The 20,060-nt window shown below is 33.4% G+C and overlaps 4 protein-coding genes across 4 annotated transcripts; all 4 read right to left on the bottom strand.

The window, feature by feature from the left end:
* Positions 1-251: 251 nt before the first annotated feature.
* Positions 252-983, bottom strand: LOC145003115 (uncharacterized). Its single transcript, XM_078962256.1, has one exon. It carries the CDS (start codon positions 981-983, stop codon positions 252-254), a length of 732 nt encoding a protein of 243 aa, XP_078818382.1.
* A 3,323-nt stretch (positions 984-4,306) lies between these two features.
* LOC145000774 (uncharacterized) lies at positions 4,307-13,389 on the bottom strand. Its single transcript, XM_078960051.1, has 23 exons — positions 13,154-13,389; positions 12,935-13,035; positions 11,891-12,463; positions 11,560-11,723; positions 11,376-11,447; positions 11,144-11,278; positions 10,526-10,650; positions 10,034-10,339; positions 9,410-9,497; positions 9,198-9,303; positions 8,894-9,001; positions 8,638-8,801; positions 8,435-8,555; positions 7,759-7,983; positions 7,433-7,623; positions 7,179-7,346; positions 6,995-7,100; positions 6,282-6,419; positions 5,841-6,002; positions 5,504-5,707; positions 4,976-5,170; positions 4,812-4,883; positions 4,307-4,709 (listed from the first exon to the last, which is right to left on the bottom strand). Exons 2-23 carry the CDS (start codon positions 12,980-12,982, stop codon positions 4,557-4,559), a joined length of 3,624 nt encoding a protein of 1,207 aa, XP_078816177.1. The 5' UTR covers positions 12,983-13,035; positions 13,154-13,389; the 3' UTR covers positions 4,307-4,556.
* A 1,538-nt stretch (positions 13,390-14,927) lies between these two features.
* Positions 14,928-16,462, bottom strand: SDH6 (succinate dehydrogenase subunit). Its single transcript, XM_078961489.1, has 3 exons — positions 16,192-16,462; positions 15,454-15,556; positions 14,928-15,309 (listed from the first exon to the last, which is right to left on the bottom strand). Exons 1-3 carry the CDS (start codon positions 16,369-16,371, stop codon positions 15,155-15,157), a joined length of 438 nt encoding a protein of 145 aa, XP_078817615.1. The 5' UTR covers positions 16,372-16,462; the 3' UTR covers positions 14,928-15,154.
* Positions 16,463-17,782: 1,320 nt separating this feature from the next.
* LOC145001383 (plectin-like protein) lies at positions 17,783-19,777 on the bottom strand. The gene is made up of 5 exons (XM_078960753.1): positions 19,503-19,777; positions 18,572-18,713; positions 18,360-18,461; positions 18,189-18,265; positions 17,783-18,081 (listed from the first exon to the last, which is right to left on the bottom strand). The coding sequence occupies exons 1-5, from the start codon at positions 19,678-19,680 to the stop codon at positions 17,975-17,977; spliced, it is 606 nt and encodes a 201-aa protein (XP_078816879.1). The 5' UTR covers positions 19,681-19,777; the 3' UTR covers positions 17,783-17,974.
* Between the last annotated feature and the right edge of the window lie 283 nt (positions 19,778-20,060).

Below are 20,060 nucleotides of genomic sequence, written 5' to 3'. Positions count from 1 at the left end.
TATCTTCATGATTTCCCAGTACAACATAAACAAATAACAAACAACATTACCAAAAGGGGACCATAACAGATAAATGCCAAAACACAATCATTACCAACAAAGGGAATTAAAGTACATTATCAAAACATTGGAGTACATTGTTCCATAAAAGGGCATCAAAGTATATTATCAAAATGGAACCAAAAAAAGGCAACAAAGTACCAACTAAATTGTATTAACAAGTCTTCACAAACATAAAAAGTACTTAAACATCAATTCCCATCTTTGGCCTTGCAGGTCCTGGCATTGTGACCCTTTTGCTTACACTTACTACATGTCACACTCAAAAACTTCCTGCTCAGTGATTGAGTTTCATTATCATTTTGACTTTGACTATTTGCTCGCCTCTTACGTTGTTGGATTTCAATCATTTCCTCTGCTGTAATCCTTCTTTTCTTTTTTGGCCTGCCTATAGCTTTGTTGTGTGGTGGAGGCACAAGAGTTGTTGGGTAGTCACTCTTAGGCCACATGGCTCTACCTTTGATAGGCTCCACCTTGAAGGAGTACATCTCTTTCCATGTATCAAGCCAATACACCTTATGCACATAGGTGTAGAGTTCTCCCACCTTTTCATTATTTTCTGCCATTTCATTTAGGCTTGCAATTGCATGCTTGCAAGGAATTCCAGTAAGCTCCCACTTTCTACAACTACACTCCCTTTTTTCCATGTCCACCACATGTTGATCATTCCATGGACCTTTAATTTGATACTTTTGTCCCCCATTCCATCGTGCATGATACTTACTAGCTAGTGTTGTGTTTGCTTCCAAAATCCTAGTACCAGTTGGAGTTAATGGACCTTGACACTTGTTTAACACCTTCATCACATTGCATACTCTCTTTATAAGGTACTCTCTGATGAACTCCAAACAGCTAATAATGGGTTTCTCTCTCCCTTTAACAAGTTTGCTATTGAACACTTCACAAAGGTTATTTAATAACATGTCTGAAATTGCCCTTCCTACTAGTTCATTAACAAAACAATAGTTCGTGTATATCTATACTATAATAAAAAAATAAGACAAAAAATTGAGAAAATACCTGAAAAATGACTTCTAGCCCAATGATGTGGAGGGATTTTCAAGAGCCACTGATATGCTTCTATGTCATAATTCCTTAGCTCTACCATTACAGCTTCAAACTCTGGTATGGTGGTGGCTGTAGCACACCTCCAAAAATACTCCTTGTACTCTGTAGTCTTAAATCTAATCCTCATGTTCTGGTATATGTGTCTAATACAGAACCTGTGTTCTGCATTAGGGAACAATTGTTCTATGGCTGGTAGAAGACCCTGTTTTCACCAAAACAAAATAAGTAATTAGCATTAGTCTGTAATGAACCTAGTATACAATATTAAATGTAACTATACTACCTTCTGTCTATCACTGATAAAGGTGAAGTTGGAATTTGAATACAAGTCAAGATCTTCTGCAAGACACTGAAGAAACCATTTCCAACTTGAAGTGTTTTCACTTTCAACAACAACATATGCCAATGGGTAGGTTCCATTGTTGGAATCAACACCAACTGCACTTAGTATTTGACCTAGGAAAGGTCCCTTCATGAAGGCTCCATCTAAGCCTAAAAATTCTCTCAAACCTGCCTTAAATCCTTTCTTCAAAGGACCTAAACACACATATATCCTTCTGAACTGCCTGGTTGGGGATGAAACCACAGGTTCAGAAACCACATCAATCTTTACAGTTGTACCTTCATTTGTCTTTTGTAGCTCTAGTACATAGTCTCTCAAAGCTGCATATTGCTTTACGTAATCCCCTGCAACATTTTTGGTGGCTAATGCTTTTGCCCTAAATGCTTTCTCTTCTGAAATACTAACTCCATAAGTTGATTGGAGTTGCTCTTGTAAGGCACGAACAGGCAGTCCAGGATTAACTTCAATCTGATCCATAATACGTTTGGAAAGAAATGTTGTTGTGCAAGATCTGATTTTTCGTGTTTGGAGGCAGATGTGTTTTTGATTATAGGTCTTAATAAACCAATAGTCCTGTCCACTTGACCTAGACGCATGAAGTTTCCATGTGCATTTAACTTTATTTGAGTTTACATCTTTACCCTTTACCTTTTTCCCAGAGGTAGGTCCACTTACCCTACTTGCATTTAAAACTACAGTTCCATCACAAACAGCTGTTAATCTACTCTTGTCGTTTTTTGTGAATGAGATATTCCTCCGTGTCTCTAAAGCATGCAGGTCAATTTTATCTTTCAACTCTTTCTTGGCTTTATATTTCTGCCCAATATGAAAAGCTACATTGTGCACCTCACCAGCAGAACATAAGGTTTGTTTCCCCAGCTCTTTGATTATTTCTCTTCTTTTCTTGTTGTCCCCTGAGTCATCACTTAGTGAATCTCACTCGTCATTATCAATTACCTCCAAATCCTCTTGTTCATCACTATCTTCATTTCTTTGACCACCCAAACTTTGACATCCATTGAACTATGCTTCTGTATCAATATTTAGATTGAAATCCTCCATTAAATGGGATGCTATCTTGGTCTTCAAACCCTTCGAAAAATCCTTTGAAAGGTTGAAAGTTTGTCATTAACTCATCATCTATGTTGATGTTAGTTGAAAATTCATTGACTCCTTGAGGATCATTATCCATGACAACTCTATACCCCTCATCTGCAAATCCTTCTACACCCTCACCATTGGATTTGTTCATGTCAAGTTCTTCATTCATATCAATCTGTTTGTTTAACTCTTTTTCTGCATCAACTACAACAAATTCATCTGCAAATCCTTCTACACCCTTACCTTTATCAACTTCACCACTTGCCATTGTTTTTTCACCACCTTCCCAATCCAAGTTAAGATTTCTACTGGTAGACGATGCCCCTTTACTATGTTTCCAACCTTTAGACCTACTAAATTCAGGTGTTGCTGATTTGTATAAGGTTAATGCTAACCCTAAATCACCCTCACCAACATCAATTTGGATTGGAGTTACCACTTCATGAGCAACTACAGGTGATGATGGTCTAAGAGGACCCTGATTATCCAAGTCTTCTATTATAACCCTTCTTGGACCAGTTGGGGACATAAAATATGTAAGCAAGTTCGTTTGACCATGCTCTGTGTACACTTTAATCATTTTGTTATTATGGGTAACATACCGTGAGAGATTACGCACATCATCATCGTTACCTAATGCTCGGAGTCCAAAGTCAAATCCTTCATTAGGCAAACGGAAATGGTAATACATGATTTCAGTACCATCATACCCTAATTCTCTCATCATCAAGTCTAGTTCATGAACAGAAAATTCATCAATGTCGACAACATCAAAGTACCTTACTTGGCCATTAATATACCTGATATTTGGAAACTTTGTGAAACTCCCTCCGTGATGAAGTTCAATAGAGAATATGTTGGGGTAACCATCTTCAAAATAGAAAGAGACGATTGTTAGAGTTTTTCAAAGTTTGAAGCTTGATCATAAAATACAGAGTTTTTTCAAAGTTTGAATCTTACCATAAACTTCTTGAACGTTGACAATCTCTCCAACATTTCTAAGTCCCCACATTTTCAAAAGCATGAACACAAGCCAATTTGCAGACGATCGTTAGGGTTTTTGCGTTTGAATCCAAGAGGTATGAGTAGAAGACGAAAGAGTGAGTACAATCTGCAATCTTATTAATTGAAGTGGCAGCAACGGAGGCTAGGACCTAAAATGACCAAAATACCCTCACATAGAGGGCACGTGATGACACTAATGGCTCCAAACAAACGGACAATGACGGAATGGACTAAAAACCCATGAAAACCTTGATTTTGGACCTTTGGTGCAAGCTAGAAACTTTTTGAACCCCATCCAAAGGTTTTGACAAACCACAATGACCAAATTCGCAGTTTTGTCTAAAATCAAACAAGTTTTAGTCAGAAAATAACTCAGTCAACGTTTCTAACCCAGTCAGCTTCTAACCCAATCAACTCTAACCTAGTTAGCAACTATCAAACGATCCCTTACTCTTTAAATAAACAATTTGATAGATGTTTGCTTCAAAATTCATCAATGAATCAATAATATAAAATTTTCTTATGCGGTATGTATTTTTTTTCCGAACGCCCGATGAGCTGGCAACTAATACACGAAAGAGTAAATAAAAGCTTTAGTTTACTACAGATTGTCAATTTCAACCTTGGTCAAAGACCATGCTATATAATAAAGTCAAACCACCCACAAACAACGAAGAATCACATTGCTTTAAATTATGTTAAGAATTATGAATATGACGAATCCAACGCTAAAAATCATCTTTCCTCTTGATCCTAATTGTAATTAGCTATAATGTAATGTAAACATCAAGAAATCATTTTCTATACTCAGTTGATGTCAACTACATATAAATAACCAATTTTAACAGGCTCATGACATGAGATAAACAAAAGGGGAGTAGTTGTAGCAAAAACGCACAAAAATTGGCCCTGGGTTGACCAAAAGTCAACACCATCAGCCATCTTGTTCTTGTATCTGTATGTGCAAAACAGAAACTTTCTAATAGTAGAAAGTATCATTCTTGTAGCTAGCAGCATCCTTGCAGAGCATTGACCTCACTTCAACAATGGATCTTGGTGGTTCAACATCCTTTTCTTCAAGCGTGTTTCCCACCAATTGTTGCATTTGTGATGCAAATGTATCATCCAAAATCTGCATTTCATGATAAAAGAAAAAAAAAAGACAAAAAGTGTATGAATATTACCAAACTACCCCTAGTATTCACAAATTTCATGAGAAGGAAAAGCCACTTACAGAAACGGCAACTCTTGAACCTTTGTACCACGAACGATTCTCTTTCCTGTTCTCAAGAAAACTCAAAACATCCTGAAACAACACAAAAAGAAACCATTAATACAACACAACTAAAAAAGATTTAATTTTTCATTTATTCTTTTTCACAATCCATTAGAACTCACTTGTCCCATTCGGTCCCAATACCCTCGACATGTTGCAATGAAAACATGAGTCTCAAAGATGTTATAGAGATGATTCATTGTATTCGTAAGCTGCTCTGTTAATGGTTGCATTCTGCATCTAATCTCAGATTCCCCCACACTTTCCTTGGAATCTTTAAGGATTTTCTTCAGTTTTGTACTGTTATGTAATCTTGTCTGTTCACAAGAACAACAAAAATCCAATAAAATCAATAAACTTATTATCTAAGTCCCCATAACACGTTTGTTATGCATGACATGACACTGATGTTATGACATTGACATAACAGGTTGTACTGCATTTGGCATACATTGGACTAATATCAATGAGACAACTTTTTATCCCATTCCCACCGAAAAAGCTATAACAAAGTGAGACAGGGACTTTCATATGTGCAAAAGACGTAAATGCCCTTTTTAAACTCGATCATCAAGAAAGCTTGTCCAACCCCATGTAAGAAATGTTGTCTATTTAACTAAAAATGAAGTGAATAAAGGAAAAGCACCCACATTTTCCAGAAGCTTCTCAGCAACTGCTTGTATATAATTCCGGAATTTTGATCTAAACATCACTGTGACTTCACTTAAACGTTCTCCAGGTGCCACATTTCCCCCATCAGGAATGCAACATGAACCCCATGACTTCAATTGGAGCTCAATTTTAGGTCGTAAAATATCTAGCATCCTCTTCATAGAGTTCAAGAGAATCCCAAGCTGAAATCGACCAAAAAAAAAAAAAACAATTTTCATGGCTATAACTTGATAATAACTTTTTTGAAATGCAATGTACTAATAAATAAGAAAAGATTTGAAAGTTAATGCCTTGATAAGAAAAAATAAGACAAACCTCGGGAGGCACCACATAAGGATGTGTGGTTCGTTTAGTGAGCTTTTGGACATATTTCAGCCCAAACTTCTTTGGTGTCATATTTTCTTTCAAAGGTGCAATTACATCTGCATATTGTTTGTCTAAGGCTTCAATTATCGCCTTTTCAATGTCAGCAATCGCCTATTTCATCAAAGACCAAAGCAAAAAAGAAGATTCGGTTAGAAGATATCAAATCACAATTTTCTTTCTTTTTCCATTTTGTGGGTCCCACCATCATCTCTTTGGGACAGATGTCAATGGCTTTTTGTCTCACCCAAAAAAAGGTGGGACATGGGCTTGCTCTTAGTCCCTTGTATGTGCAAAAGACATAAATGCCCTTATGATCAGAAATAGCCCTAGAACATTTTCCTATCCCCATGTAACAAATGCAGTCTTATTGAATTTGTGATGGAAACATACATTCTCCAAAGCAAAGGTATACTCTGGCCAACGGCTTATAATGACCTCATAATCATTCAAAGTCTCTATAAGACGATTATACATCTCATCTACAAATGGAGTTGTTGAATGTTGTGTCCTCACTCCACACCATTTCACCTGCAAGTTTGGAGTTGCTTTTAAGTTTTAACTTTTTATAATAAACATATTTCAAAGCTTGCAAATTGGTATGAGTTTGTAAAACAAAACACAAGTATTCAATGATCAAAATACATAAACACATAATTGAAATATATATATAAACTTATGATTGCTCCCTCTGTATCAAAATAAAAGAGCCTCTTGCTCAAAACAGAATATTATAAATATACAAATTGAAATTACTAATAAAAATATGATATAATAAATGAAAACTGATTTTACCACCAATGATCTAGAAGAATTATGATTTTGATGAAATTCACGAAAAAGTTTGCGTTTTTGTTTATAATATTTGATAATAAAAACAAAAACTACAGATTTTGTACAAAAGGTTCATATGATTAAGTAGAATAACATTAACGAGAGTTCACAAGGACTATATCAGTAAATTTTCAAATTGTAATTGATTTTGTATCAAACTTTTAATATAAGAACCTTAAAAAGATGGTTTATGTAATCATATCAAAGATATAATTACTTACAAAATTTGGAAAACCAAAAAAGTTAAAAATTTAAAAAACAAGGTTACATACCGTATCCATCTTACATGTCTCCAGGAGAGACATACGCTTATCTTGAATCCATATCATGATATACAAATGAAACAATTCTTTTGCATCAACTCCATTTTTGACATGACTGGAAAAAAAAAAAAGATTGAATTAATAATTGAAAAATCAAGACAATTAACAAGTATGAAATCTGGGAAAACATTACTTGATATTCCAAGAAGCAAGATCCTTCTGGAAATCTGCAGTTGCAATTACAAGCTCTGCAACATGAAGAGAAGGAGCCGTTGGAGGGCATGCAACAAGAAAGGCTCTTAATCTGCTTGCGAGTTCTGCACTGTATATTGCTGTTGAAAGATTTGGTAGGTCTATAAAACTGCAAAACAGGGTCATAAATGACAATTTTACCCTTTTCACAAGATCATATGGATATAAGAGGAACAGGGTTAAGAGAAAAAGCACCTTGGAAGTATATTGCTATTTTGGATCTCAATGTCTGTAAAAATCTCCTTCTTTATGTTCATACAAAGAGATTTCATTTTCTTATAAGCTGTAGAAATAGCAACAGAATCCATCAAATTGCCTTCACCAACTCCACTCACATATTCATCGGTTTCAGTCAAGTGTCTTCTAGATCTTTTCTTCGCAGCAGCCTAACAATCACACCAATTTTATCTCAAATATGGAACTATATGTCAGATACCTAATATACCCTCCAAAGGGTTTACTTTACATAACAATTGTTATGATGAAAAGAAAAATGTTAAGAAGCATGTGAATCAACAAACCTGGAAGTAGCTATATAGTTTATTTTGTGCCTCAGGAGACAATATATCATGAAGAAGTTTATAAAGTTTCACAGCAGGTTCCAACACGGGTGCTGCCACCCCAGTGGCAGGGGTAAAAACGTCCATAATGCCAGATGGAGATTGCTCATTTAGTGACTTGTAGTTCTCGAAAACAAGTGCAAGAATCTGCTCTATTTGCTCATCAATCTCTCCTAATATTCTATTCTGGTAAATTAAACGACTTTGTTATTTAAAAATCAATAAAAAAAAATCCACTAACATTCCTCATTAGACTTACACAAGATGAAAACCAAACAAGTTTGCCTTAAAATACAAAAAGTATACAACATTAGTTATTTATATTGGGGATGTTTGGATGTGCATAAGTGATTTTTAAAGCCTAAAAACTCATAATCATAATCACTTTTTTTTGCCAAACAATCCGTATATCAATAATTGGGATAAATGCAAGAAATTTGCAATTGTACTTTCAAATTTTATTCTTATTAGGACATTATACTTTGAAAAATCTACCCAATCATAATGAATAATGATGAAACTTGCTTTGTATTTGGATGACATTGCTATAATTGGACATTTTTTTTAAGTATAATGTTGAAATAAGAAGAAATGAAAGTATGTTACTCTTTTTTAACGTTTGAAGTTTAAAGCTAACCTCTTGATGGCTAAGGGCACTCTTGGTATTTCCCTTCATCATAACTGGTAACAATAAGTCATAGACAAGTGAGACACAATCAGCTGTTGGGGTAGCAACATCCATTACGTACGAAAGGTATCTGAAAACATTTCTCTAAAAGGTTAGAAATCATATATTTAGATTTTTTTTTTTTTTTTTTAATTATGATGAGAATATCAAACCTTAGCTTTGTGTAAGCATCAGAAACACCATAATATGATGCGAATTCAATGAGCAACCATTGCCATGAACCATGCAAAAGTAAATTTCTTTGTTGGAAGTTTTGAACTTTCATGGCAACCTCCATAACAATGTCGTATGCCACCGTTTCAGCAACAGAACCACACTGTCAAACAACAAGAATTCTTGGTTAAAAGACGTAAATGCCCTCCTCATCATGTGTAACATATAATAAGGGGAAAAGAGCCAACAATTCACCTTGAGACTATCGTCCAAACTTGTTGTATAATTTATATAAAGTTGGATTTTTCCAACAAGCTCATGCTCTGGTTCTCGGTATATACACCACCACCTTAGTTTGTCATGCTGTCATATATATAAAAAATATAAACTTTCAAAACATAAAATTTGCTAAAAGTTGTAACATACATGATACATCATACATCCACTTCATTTCTAGTTTAGTGATTGAAAGTGTTTTTGAAAGTTGGATTGTTTTGATGTGAATTTAAAAAGTCTATTGATAAAATTAGAAATGAAATGAAAGTTCATTGCTACTTACTGGATCTTCTGAAATAGTAGCCACTTGCACTAGGACACGACCATAATTGTTACCCTTAGAATCATTCACTTCTAGAATCAAGTCATCTCCAAGACTATCTGGCAAGCTGTAATCTCATTGGTCAGTAAGTATGATTTCAAATTTTCAATCAATCACAAATAGAATCATTGGTTAAAATAATAATAATAATAAATAAATAAAAGAAAACATACAATATATGGGTTTCACTAGAACCAGGCTGCATTCGAACTGTATCCCTTTCATCTGAACTTTTAAGTCTTAGCAAACATGAGTATGTTTCTGTCCACATGCAACAAAAAATTAAAACCATGTTCAAAAAAGATTATTTATTAAATAACTTAGGACTTAATGAAGAAGGCGTCATTTCCATGACTTTCTCTATTAAGCCGTTTTGTCTATATTAAGGGGTTGTTTGTTTTTTTTTTTTTCGTCATTAATTGTTGTATGGGTAAAGTGCTATTGCATTATAAAGAAAGCTTGTTTCTTTTTTGGAATCAATGAAGAGCCTTAATATGAAACAAGACCATTTTACCCTTTTGTCTGTAAGTGATGTCCAGTTGAAATCTTTATTTCTTACTACATAAGTGTCGTCAACAATAATCTTTATAACTTGTTTTTATTAATTATCTTTTAGCAAAAGATAGATAACAATACTAAAAGAAACAAGAAAAAAAAAAGGAAAGGAAAGTTTGTCTAAACAGCAGCAATGTAAATAAAGATGTCTTAATAGATAAAGACACCATTAAGTAAAAAAAGAAACACTCATATTATATATAGATTATCCCATTAAGTCAAAAAGAAAAGAATCCACAAACCTTGTAGAACTTCTTTGGAAGATGAAGTGCTGCGTAGACTTGAGACGCCATTTTTTAAAAGACCCGAAACTTGTTTTATATATTGAGTGCTTGCTTTCATATACGCCAAGCTTTGGCTAGAAAGAGAATTGTCTACAGGTACTTGAGGGGAAAAAGGAATTCTTCTAACAGCTTTCCACCCTGATGAAATCTTGGATTTCACATTGAAAACATGTCGTTTAACAGTTTCTAATTTGATTTTTGGTGGTTTTATTGATGAAAAGTTGCATCCTGTTTGTGGATCCAAGGCCATTCTCACTTTTCGAACTGCACCCGTAAACAAATTGTTATTTAACTTATAAGTTTGTCTCGTCAATGAAGTGGATGAGGAGGGCATTTGTGTCTTTTTGCATAGACGATTTTTTTTTTTTGTCATATTGACATTAGTGATTAGTCCTAGTGCAATGCATGCTAAAATACAGTACATGTGTTGTGTTGACTAAAAGTCAATACCTTGCACCTTCATCTTCCCAACCATTTTCTTTGGTTTTGTTGCAGCTCCTTTGCTAGCAACTTCTGATTCTGAAGAGTGTTTTAGATGCAGTTCTTCCTCTGATTGTAATAATGTTTGTTGCAAACTATACAAAATCAACCAAAAGGTAGAAAAAAAGATGACTATATTGTTTTTAAAAGTTAAAAAAGATCTGAATTTCTCAAAATTATATAAAAATGAAGGTGATGTTTCGTATGATGGAATCAAGAAAGAATGGAATAGTTAGTGAATGAAGAAAAAATAACTATCTGTTTTGTTCATTTTCATTTTTTAAAGTCCATCCTGGAATGGAATGAACGCAATACAACCCATTTTTATTCATATAATTTCTTCTTTTAAAAATTTCATGATTTGATCAAAATTACAATTCTATTTCAAAGAATAGCTAGAAAAAAATATATTGTTATTATAATCTTATTTAGCTTTTAATGAGCCTTTATTAAGTTTGCTTTTTTTATTCTGTAGATACAAATTTTATTAGCAATAACTAACTAACATATAAAGTAAAGTTAAAAGTTAAAACTATACATATAATATAAAAAGATAATAATAATATGATCTAAAAGAATAAAACTCACCCAAATGTGCTTCTTAATAAAGCACATTCATTTTCCAAAAACATGACTGCCTCTGAGCAACCCTTGGCCCATGCATGTAGGCAAAGCCGAACACATGCATCATACGCAACCACAGAATGCCAAGGCCCAAGTGAGCTGATTCAAAAAAAATTTAAAATAAATAAATAAGCTCAAAGGGTATATGATAAACCATTAAAGCTTACAACTTTTAATCTTTAAATATGAAATGTACCTTGCATGAAATGTGGGAAGTCGAGCAGGAATTGATCCTGAAGATGCACCACCTTCACCACAAACATTATTGCTACAAAGAATAAACATATCTTATATTACAATACATAAATTAAGCGCAACTAGTAATTACCTATCTTTTTATGGGGGAAAATAACCGAAGCGTATATAAAGTATAAACAAACCTATTAGATTGTTTTGAAACCTCGTCTCTTAATGGCATATGATTCGTTTTAGAATGTTGGAATTCTTCTTGTTTGATTTCTTCAACTGGGCCCACAAATGGAGGTGCACTAGGAATGTCTTCATCAAATGCCTTGTGATCCTGAATGTTTTGAGCACCCAAATCCTGCAATATGTTTTTATCCCTTACAGCATTAGAATGGGTATACGATAAAAATAAATCCTTAAAAAAGATTTGTGTCATTAAAATTTTCATAAATACACCTCTTGTGTACTTGACAATTTCATTAAAATTTATCTAAAACTAAAATGAAAGTGAAAGTAGAATTGTACATTTCTTGAGGTAACATTTTCATTGGCTCGTGACACATGAGAAGGATAAACATCTTTTTTGACTTGTGTAGTTGACAACTCTGAGCTACCTCTTGAATCATCATCATCATCCGATTCATCTTCAGTATAAACACTATTTCTAACATGGCATTGGTTTTTCTCAATTCCTTTAAATCTATCAACCACGTTCTCTTTTCCTCTACTTCCCATTGTTTCAACACAAGAACTCACATCACTAGAGTACACATGATACTGTGGGCGCATCTGTAGAGGATCATGGTACCTACTACTAGGAGGAACTATGTCATCCGGGTGAGAGGAATCTAGTGAGTATCGTCCACCATACACCTCACCTTCTGAATCCGTTGACATGTCATTTTCAGAAGCTGAATCTGTATCTTCCCCGGGCAGGACTTGAGATATTGGAACAATCCCGGGCAGATGCCCGCTTCTGAATTTTGAAGCTGGGGGCAGCCCGAACCCTCTGCCCATGTTTCGTGAGGAAATGGGGTTGATTTGAGGTTGTTGATTTGACATAAAGTAAGGAACTTCCTTCTTGATATTATTTGACCCCTGGATTTTGTAATTCAAACATAAGAAATCATAATTGTCATGAAAAGCCCAATACCAATAGTGAAGAATAAACAAGTCTGAGTGATTATTCATAGTAAAAAATTAGGGTTTTTCTTGCTCAAGATACATAATTCAGAGTGGACAAGCATAAGTGATTCTACTGATGGATTGCGAGATGAGGTTGAAATGTTCGAGATGTATATATAACCAGTAATCAAAAGATAACAGTACGTAAGCAAATCCAGTAACTCCATTCAGATTAATAAACAAAAAACGTATAATTGTAATCTAAAATCACTGAAAACAAGAATGCTGGATGCAGATCGAGTAAAGAAGCTTAATTTCAACTGTACAGAAATTAAACTAACGAATATAGAACAATGCAAGTGAATCATACAAAACACAGATGAAAAATCAATATGTAATCTACTAATTTCGACAATTGCGATTTTGGGGATATGAAAAACTAACCTCTTTTACCCATCTAACAGCATTGTTGTCTAACCCTTGGGTAAACATTCTTGCTTCCTTTTAGGGTTCTCTTCTTTAGAAATCACATCCAGCCTCCGCAACTGCAGCGAAATTCGAAAAGGGGGGAATCAAGAACATGAAAAGTTTATAAACTCTGAAAGAGAAAACATGAAACTTGTAAAATGCACGTGGTAAGTTGCGTATTGAAGTTTAAGTTACGGGGTATGAGTGGGGTTTTTTGCTGCTGGAAACAACGTGTTGGAGCAGATGAAGTACGATAATGTGGAAAAAGACAATCTTTTGATTGAGAGAGATAGATGATGGATCTGATCAAAGAGATATAATAAATTAGAATGCTTTCTTTCTCTCTTTTTAGCTGCTGAAGAATGATGTTTCAGGGGATGAATTTGCTTCTTGTTCTGTTACTCTTTCCCTCTTTAAAACACACAACAACCATTGATAGAGAGAAAATGCATTATTTATGCAGATAATTTTATATATTGTTTTATTCTGTAGACTAAAATAGTTTTTTAAGAACAGTATATTCATAAAAATTTCTTTTTTTTATCGATTCATATAGCAGAAGAAGCTTTTGATGTAGCCATTTTGTAAATTTATACTTAATCCTTATTTAAAATAATTTATATATTTTATAAAGTTATGTAATTGTAGGAAAAAAATGTTAGTTATTCTATAGACGATAATTTTAATTCCTCTATATTATATGATTATATCTTATCACGAATAAATAAAATAAAGTTTTTGATTATACCTAATGCAATATATTTTTCATATCATACAAGAAAAATAGATAGATATTTAAATGTTAATAAACTAATTAAATATTTAAAAGATTTGCATATAAAAGTAAACACAAAGTCTATTGATAGTATGATACGAAGCTTATGTTAATTGTTTAAAGTAGTTATTTATTAAATTTAATTTTGAAAATAGAATGAATTGCCAAATAAATTATCAAATTAAAAGATACGTTTTTATTACTTACAAAATCACTTTATAGCAGAAAAACACATTTGGGACTACTTTAATGATTTCGAAATTTTAAACCAGATAAAAATTAAGTTTTATTTTGATATATTTTTAATATTTAATGTAGTATTTTATTTACTTTAGGTGAAATATATAAAATATAAATAAAGTTTCTTCGGGCGGAAGGCAGACAGTAAAACAGAGGGGCACAACGACGACGTTTAAGTAGAAAGTAGAAACAGAAGAGAGATTGAAGTGGGACGTGGATGAAGTGGTCCGACGTGGCGACGCGTAAGTGGCCGAGGTTTAAGCAAATAAATATTATTTTTATTATTATTATAATAATTAAAAGGAGGCGTGGAACGTTACTAGAGTGGAAACGCATTGACTCCGTCAGCCGACTCATGCATCCCGCTTATTTTAATAAAAAAGAGTAAGTTACAGTTTTGGTCCCTGTGGTTTGTTCAACCTGTATTTTTAGTTTAAATTTTGATTTTTTGACATAGATAAGAGCATGTGGTTTTTTTAAAAGTTTGACACTCTTATCTTCCAAATTAATTTCATTAAGTGCTAAAAGAAACCCCAAAGAGGGGGGTTTTATTACTTGGTTTCCATTAAATACGAGCAGTACTAAAGAAGTGTTAGATCAAAATTAATTAATTTAAGGCATTATTATCATCTTACTAATATCATTTTGTCACACCCCAAAACCTAAACGGTGAAAATGTTTAGTTTAAACAGAATACTCCAAATCCAAATTCTACTTCATGTAACTTTTAACAAACGTTACCAGCTATCCACTACCAGCTAGTTTTGCCGAACAAGCTATATACACCTCAAGATAGTTTATGGTCCCTTCTCTGGGTTCTTACAGCCGTCGTCGGAGTCTCTTTAGACATATATAGAGTAAAATACCCTCAATAAATATTGACCAAAAAAAACCTTCTAATTCCATTGGTAAACAACACTTTATATATGAGATAAATTCCAATACTCCATATCATTGAACTCTCAAAAAACCTCCCATCAGAGTTGCAATTATATTGACAGATTGTCCATCAATCAAGAAGTTTATTTAAAAAGTCATACAGCTTCCTTCCGAAAACCTAATTCAAATATAATCACTAAAACAACCCACCAACAAAGAACAACATTTAGGGTTTCAAAACATGGAAACTACCTAAAATATTTATTTCAGACATGCTTCAAGTTTCTCAACAACACAAAGTTTTAAAAACGTCCTCCCGCCTTCTTCTCCCACCATTCCATGAACTTGACCTGGGCAGCCATGGTGTCCAACCTGTATAACTGAAGAGAGTGATTTGCAATTTCTTGCCCAAAACTCATCCCAAACACTGCTCCTGCTGCCAATGACAACGCTGCACCTGCAAAGTGCAAGGGTAAAATGGTCATTTGGCAATGTAAGGGTACAATAGTCTTTTTTTTCTTTTCCTCTCATGTTAAAACTGATGAATGTTGTGAAATTTGTTTTTTTGGAATGCAAGGGTAAAACGGTCATTTAGACTTACCATGGGGACTTTTTGAATATTTCCATGCAAATCCACCAGTTGACACAGCTCCAAGTATGCCTCCAACAGCAAGAAATTTCACAGCATCACGGGTTGTCTTAAGCTGTAAACAGGTTATTGTTAATTTGTATCTGTAGTGCATTTTACTTCTAGAATTTGTTGCATAAATTGGGAGAAAATTTGATACCTTGTTGAATAAACAAACTTTCATAATTGAAAATACAACATGCAATGACCTTAGGTGCACAAAAATCAATGATATATCAGTAAAATTGAAACTCTAAACTTCAAAAGAAACAAACTGTTTCAGTAGTCAATCCACTAAGTAATCTGTAATCGCTATTCGCTAATAAAATACAAGATTGCAGCCTTCAGTTCACATATCACCCTATAACCCATTCATCATACTGAAAGAAATCAAAGCAAATGAAAAAAAAAAAAAAAAAAAAAAAAAAAAAAAAAAAAAACTTACAATGCACAACAGGCGGAAGTCTCAAACCTACAGACCAGAAGAAGAACCCTAACGAATCAAATGCCTAGCTAAGGATTCATATAAATCCAATATTGCTTTCTACACATGCGAATCAAAAATCAATAATCAAATCATGAATAGCAAAGAAGCAGTATATTTAACCTAATCAATGACTACGAAACAACGCATAATCAGATCAATCAATACACATAGAAGGGATAAATAAATCGATGAAAAGGCATGTAAATAGGGAAGATTGATCATACGACGGGACCGTGGACGGGATCGGAAGCGATAAATTCTTCGACATCGGAGGAGGACCATGACGGAAGAGGGTTTTGGCGGCGGATGTAAGGGTGATAACCATCCAAGATCCTAAATCTCTCGCTCCAGAAATCTTTGAATCCTTGCCATAGTGATTGCTCCGAAGCTCCTTCTGTCGCCATTTCTCTCGATCTATCTCAAGCAGCTAAAGCACTCTGCTCCTCTATCTTTCTCGATTGTTCAATCATCAAATGGGCTAAATGCGAAATAATTTATGTTTGTTAACTATAAATAAATAAAAAATAGTATAAGATAAATGAAATGTATACATTTTTTTTAACACATACATATTATATTAATAGATAGATACTAAAGAAACTAGTTACGAAACCAATATATTATACGCGTTAATTCAAAAAAAATTAAATATAAATATCAAAATATTTGAGAATTTTAAATTTATAAGAAAATAGTTGGGCTGGGTCGGTTTTGCCAGGGCAAACCCAACCCAAACCGAAAAATTAGATTTCTAAAATTTTAAACCCAAAACCGACGGTTAGGGTTCAATTTCTCGGTTTTGGTTTTATTGATTTTTGTTGGTTTTCGGTTTTTGGCATTCTATATCAATACAGTTAGATGAGTGCTGATCAATTTTTTAAACTAAAGTAGAGAGGTTTGAAAACCGGTTATAAAGTGGAAAATCGTTCATATTTAAATCGATTTAGGATTAAAATGTTCGAACAAATAGAACTGGTTAAATATCAGATGAAACCCGATTTATTAAAATGGTTTTGAAACCTATATTTTCGACAAGTTGGCCAAAATTGAGTTTGGTGTCTATGCTTAACGAATTTTTCATGGTTGATCAGAAACAGCTAAACAGACGAAACACATAGCTTTTCAATGAAGTAAAGTGTTTCTTGGTCACTGTGTGATAGTTCAAAGTGACAATTTTTTCTTTTAGATTTAGTAAAAATGCTTATCGGGGAACCCTGGATCTTATAAAGGGTCACAAATGGTCTTAAGAAACCTTCAGGTAAAAGTGGTTGTGTTCCGTTAGCCCTTAAATGCATCAAAGGTTATGGAGGGGTAGTTCCCAACACATTAGTTGGACTTGTAGTCACACGTATAAACCCTGTCCTTTACACGTATATAAATAAACTGCTAGTTTAAAGTTAGCAATAAATAACCAATTGTGTTTGTGAAACACTATTAAGCTAAGAGGTGTCATGCTTTTTATGCTTTTTTTGACAATGGTAAAAGAATGCCTCATAAACTTTTACATTTTCTACTGAGTATAGTAAAGAAAAGATGGAATCTCAAATTTCTTTTTCCACATATTGATAGTTAACTTTTCAGTTTCACTATTTTAAAGGAACTTTGGTCATTTTGGTCAATATCACTGTAGCTATTATACACTTTGATGATACAATAACATTAGTTGGTACTTTGGTCATTTTACACATATTTGACAGGATTTTGGCTAGACTTTATGGATGGATATCTTCCTCAATTAAGTCTGTTATTTCTACATTAAGCATAAAGGAAACAAAGACACGTAGTTTACTTGATACAAAATATATTTCCATTAAGTAAAAAAGAAAAAACACCATAGCCTTATCACTACCATAGTATAGTTACAACCAAACCAAACCATTTTTGAATTTACTAGAAGCAAACAAATAAATACAAACGAACCCCCAAGAATACAAATCTTCACAAATTCAACCCAAAACATGGATTTAAAACAATCACATATTAAGTTTACATGAGGAGGAAAAAGCTTCAATCTTTTATCATCTCCCAGATTGTATTACAAGTATCAAAATCACTCTTCTCCTGGGGATTGAACTCAAACTTTTCAACTACTTTCTTCTCTTTATCAACAATATCTGTCATTATTCAAATTAAAGAAATGCAAATTCACAAGGAATATATATAATTCTAAATTATGATCTACTAATTGTATAAAAGTAATAGTAAACACAAAAAAGGATACGTCCAGATATCATCTTGGACTGATCATTTAAGTCAGGGAGGATGCTTGTTACACATGCAAACATTGATAGCTTCATCCTGCAAAAAAAAAAAAAAAATACATAAAAACATAAACTTTTAATATCATTTATCCAGGTTACACTTAATGGGGGAAAAAAATATAGAGCCTTACTGTGCTTTTAATTCATCTTGTTTGAGTTTCTTCAGAACCTTCCTTCTGTCTTCAATGGAACTTCTTTGTTCTTCAAGATCTTTAATTTCCTTGGTGATGGATGTGTTGTTGATAATAATGATAAAGGTGGATAATCAGTAATCAAAGGTTGGTGATTATGGCACTTAAACACAAAAGTAAAGTAAATTAAACATTAGTAAGTATATACTTATCTAAGCTCCTCTTGTAGCAATGTCTCTCTTTGAAGTTCTTCATCCAATTCTTTCTGAAGCAAATGTATTTCTGCATCTGAAGCAACTTCAGCCTTTGCAGCTTCTGTTTTTTGCTTGCATAGGTCGATCTTTTTTTGATAATCTGTTGTGTGAAAAGTGAAATTACAATATTGCAATTTGAAATGTCAATATCAACTAAAATACCTAATCAACACTGAATAATCTGTTGACACTTAATTTTGCTTTTAAATGTTACATGACACTTTTGCTCTAAAGCCTAAACCAAGCAAACCACTGTCAATTTCACCCCACATTTAGAGCATATATATGATTTTAATCCTAAAAATCTTCAAAGAAACGAATAATTATGTTTAGGATGTGTGACTAAATGTAAATTACCAAACTATCCAAAGCTTTGGTGAACTAGTTATGTTATGTGATTGTTGACTCTATATCTTTAAGTCTCGGTGACTACTTTGAAAACACATATCCAAACATCGACTGAAACTTTGTACTCCACAGACTCCTAAAACTTGGAATAATTGACCCGAGGTGTAAAGAGTAGATGTGATTAACTAATAATTAATGCATGAAAAATGAGAGATTTTGATACTTTGAAATTAACTTCTTGATTTCCGAATAGGGGTAATTGCTTACAGAAAGCAGGAAACATAGGATTTCAATCCATTTTCGTCCATGGACTTCGAAATTCACAGAATTGAAAGGGTTTTACTACAACTTCATCAACAAAACATTTCATGTTGATACCAAACGCAACTTAGCATATCAATTTCTCAACGAAGATTTCGAATCGATAGATTACAGATTTGAAAAGTAAACCGTTTGATATGGATCTCTTTTGTAACAGGAGAGTAACTTTTCTTCTATATTACACAAACTAAGGGACATATAGTGAAAAAGGACGTATTACCTTCTAGAGAGCTTTGAACTGCGGCATAATCTGAACGGCATCGATGGCGGAGTGTGTCGGATTTTTCGACTGAATGCTTCAAGTCATTGATGTCTCTTTCGTTCTTCAAGAACTGAACCAGGTCATCGCTATATGAAATTAGTTTCTCGACATCAAGCTTTCTAGAAATTTCAGTCATTTTGGAAGCGATCAACCTAGGGTTCCCGACAATACCTTCAAAGATGGCGAATGGAGGGAAAATGGTGAAAATATTGAAATGTAGGGAAGAGTGCAATTTTTCTTTTTGATACAGATCTATGTAAATTTGTTAACTGACGGTTTTTTTTTAATAATTTTTATTTTACTTTTAGAAGAATGATCCCTTATAAAATAGGGAAAATGACTTATAAGGGTAAGAAAGTTTTACAAATGTTCAAAACAAACCATTCAAGTTTTCATTGTTCAAAAAATACCATCTGAATAACAATATTGTATAAAAAATACCAATAAAATATATGGTTTGTTCAAATGTTACCTATGGTAACCGGTTGTTGTAGGTTAAGGATTAAAAAATTGTTG

This window comes from Lactuca saligna, chromosome 6 (genome assembly GCF_052625555.1).
Source record: "Lactuca saligna cultivar CGN05327 chromosome 6, ASM5262555v1, whole genome shotgun sequence".
Lineage (NCBI taxonomy): Eukaryota > Viridiplantae > Streptophyta > Magnoliopsida > Asterales > Asteraceae > Lactuca > Lactuca saligna.
Note: the sequence above shows the minus strand (reverse complement) of the source record. Positions and strands in the feature narration are given on the sequence as shown.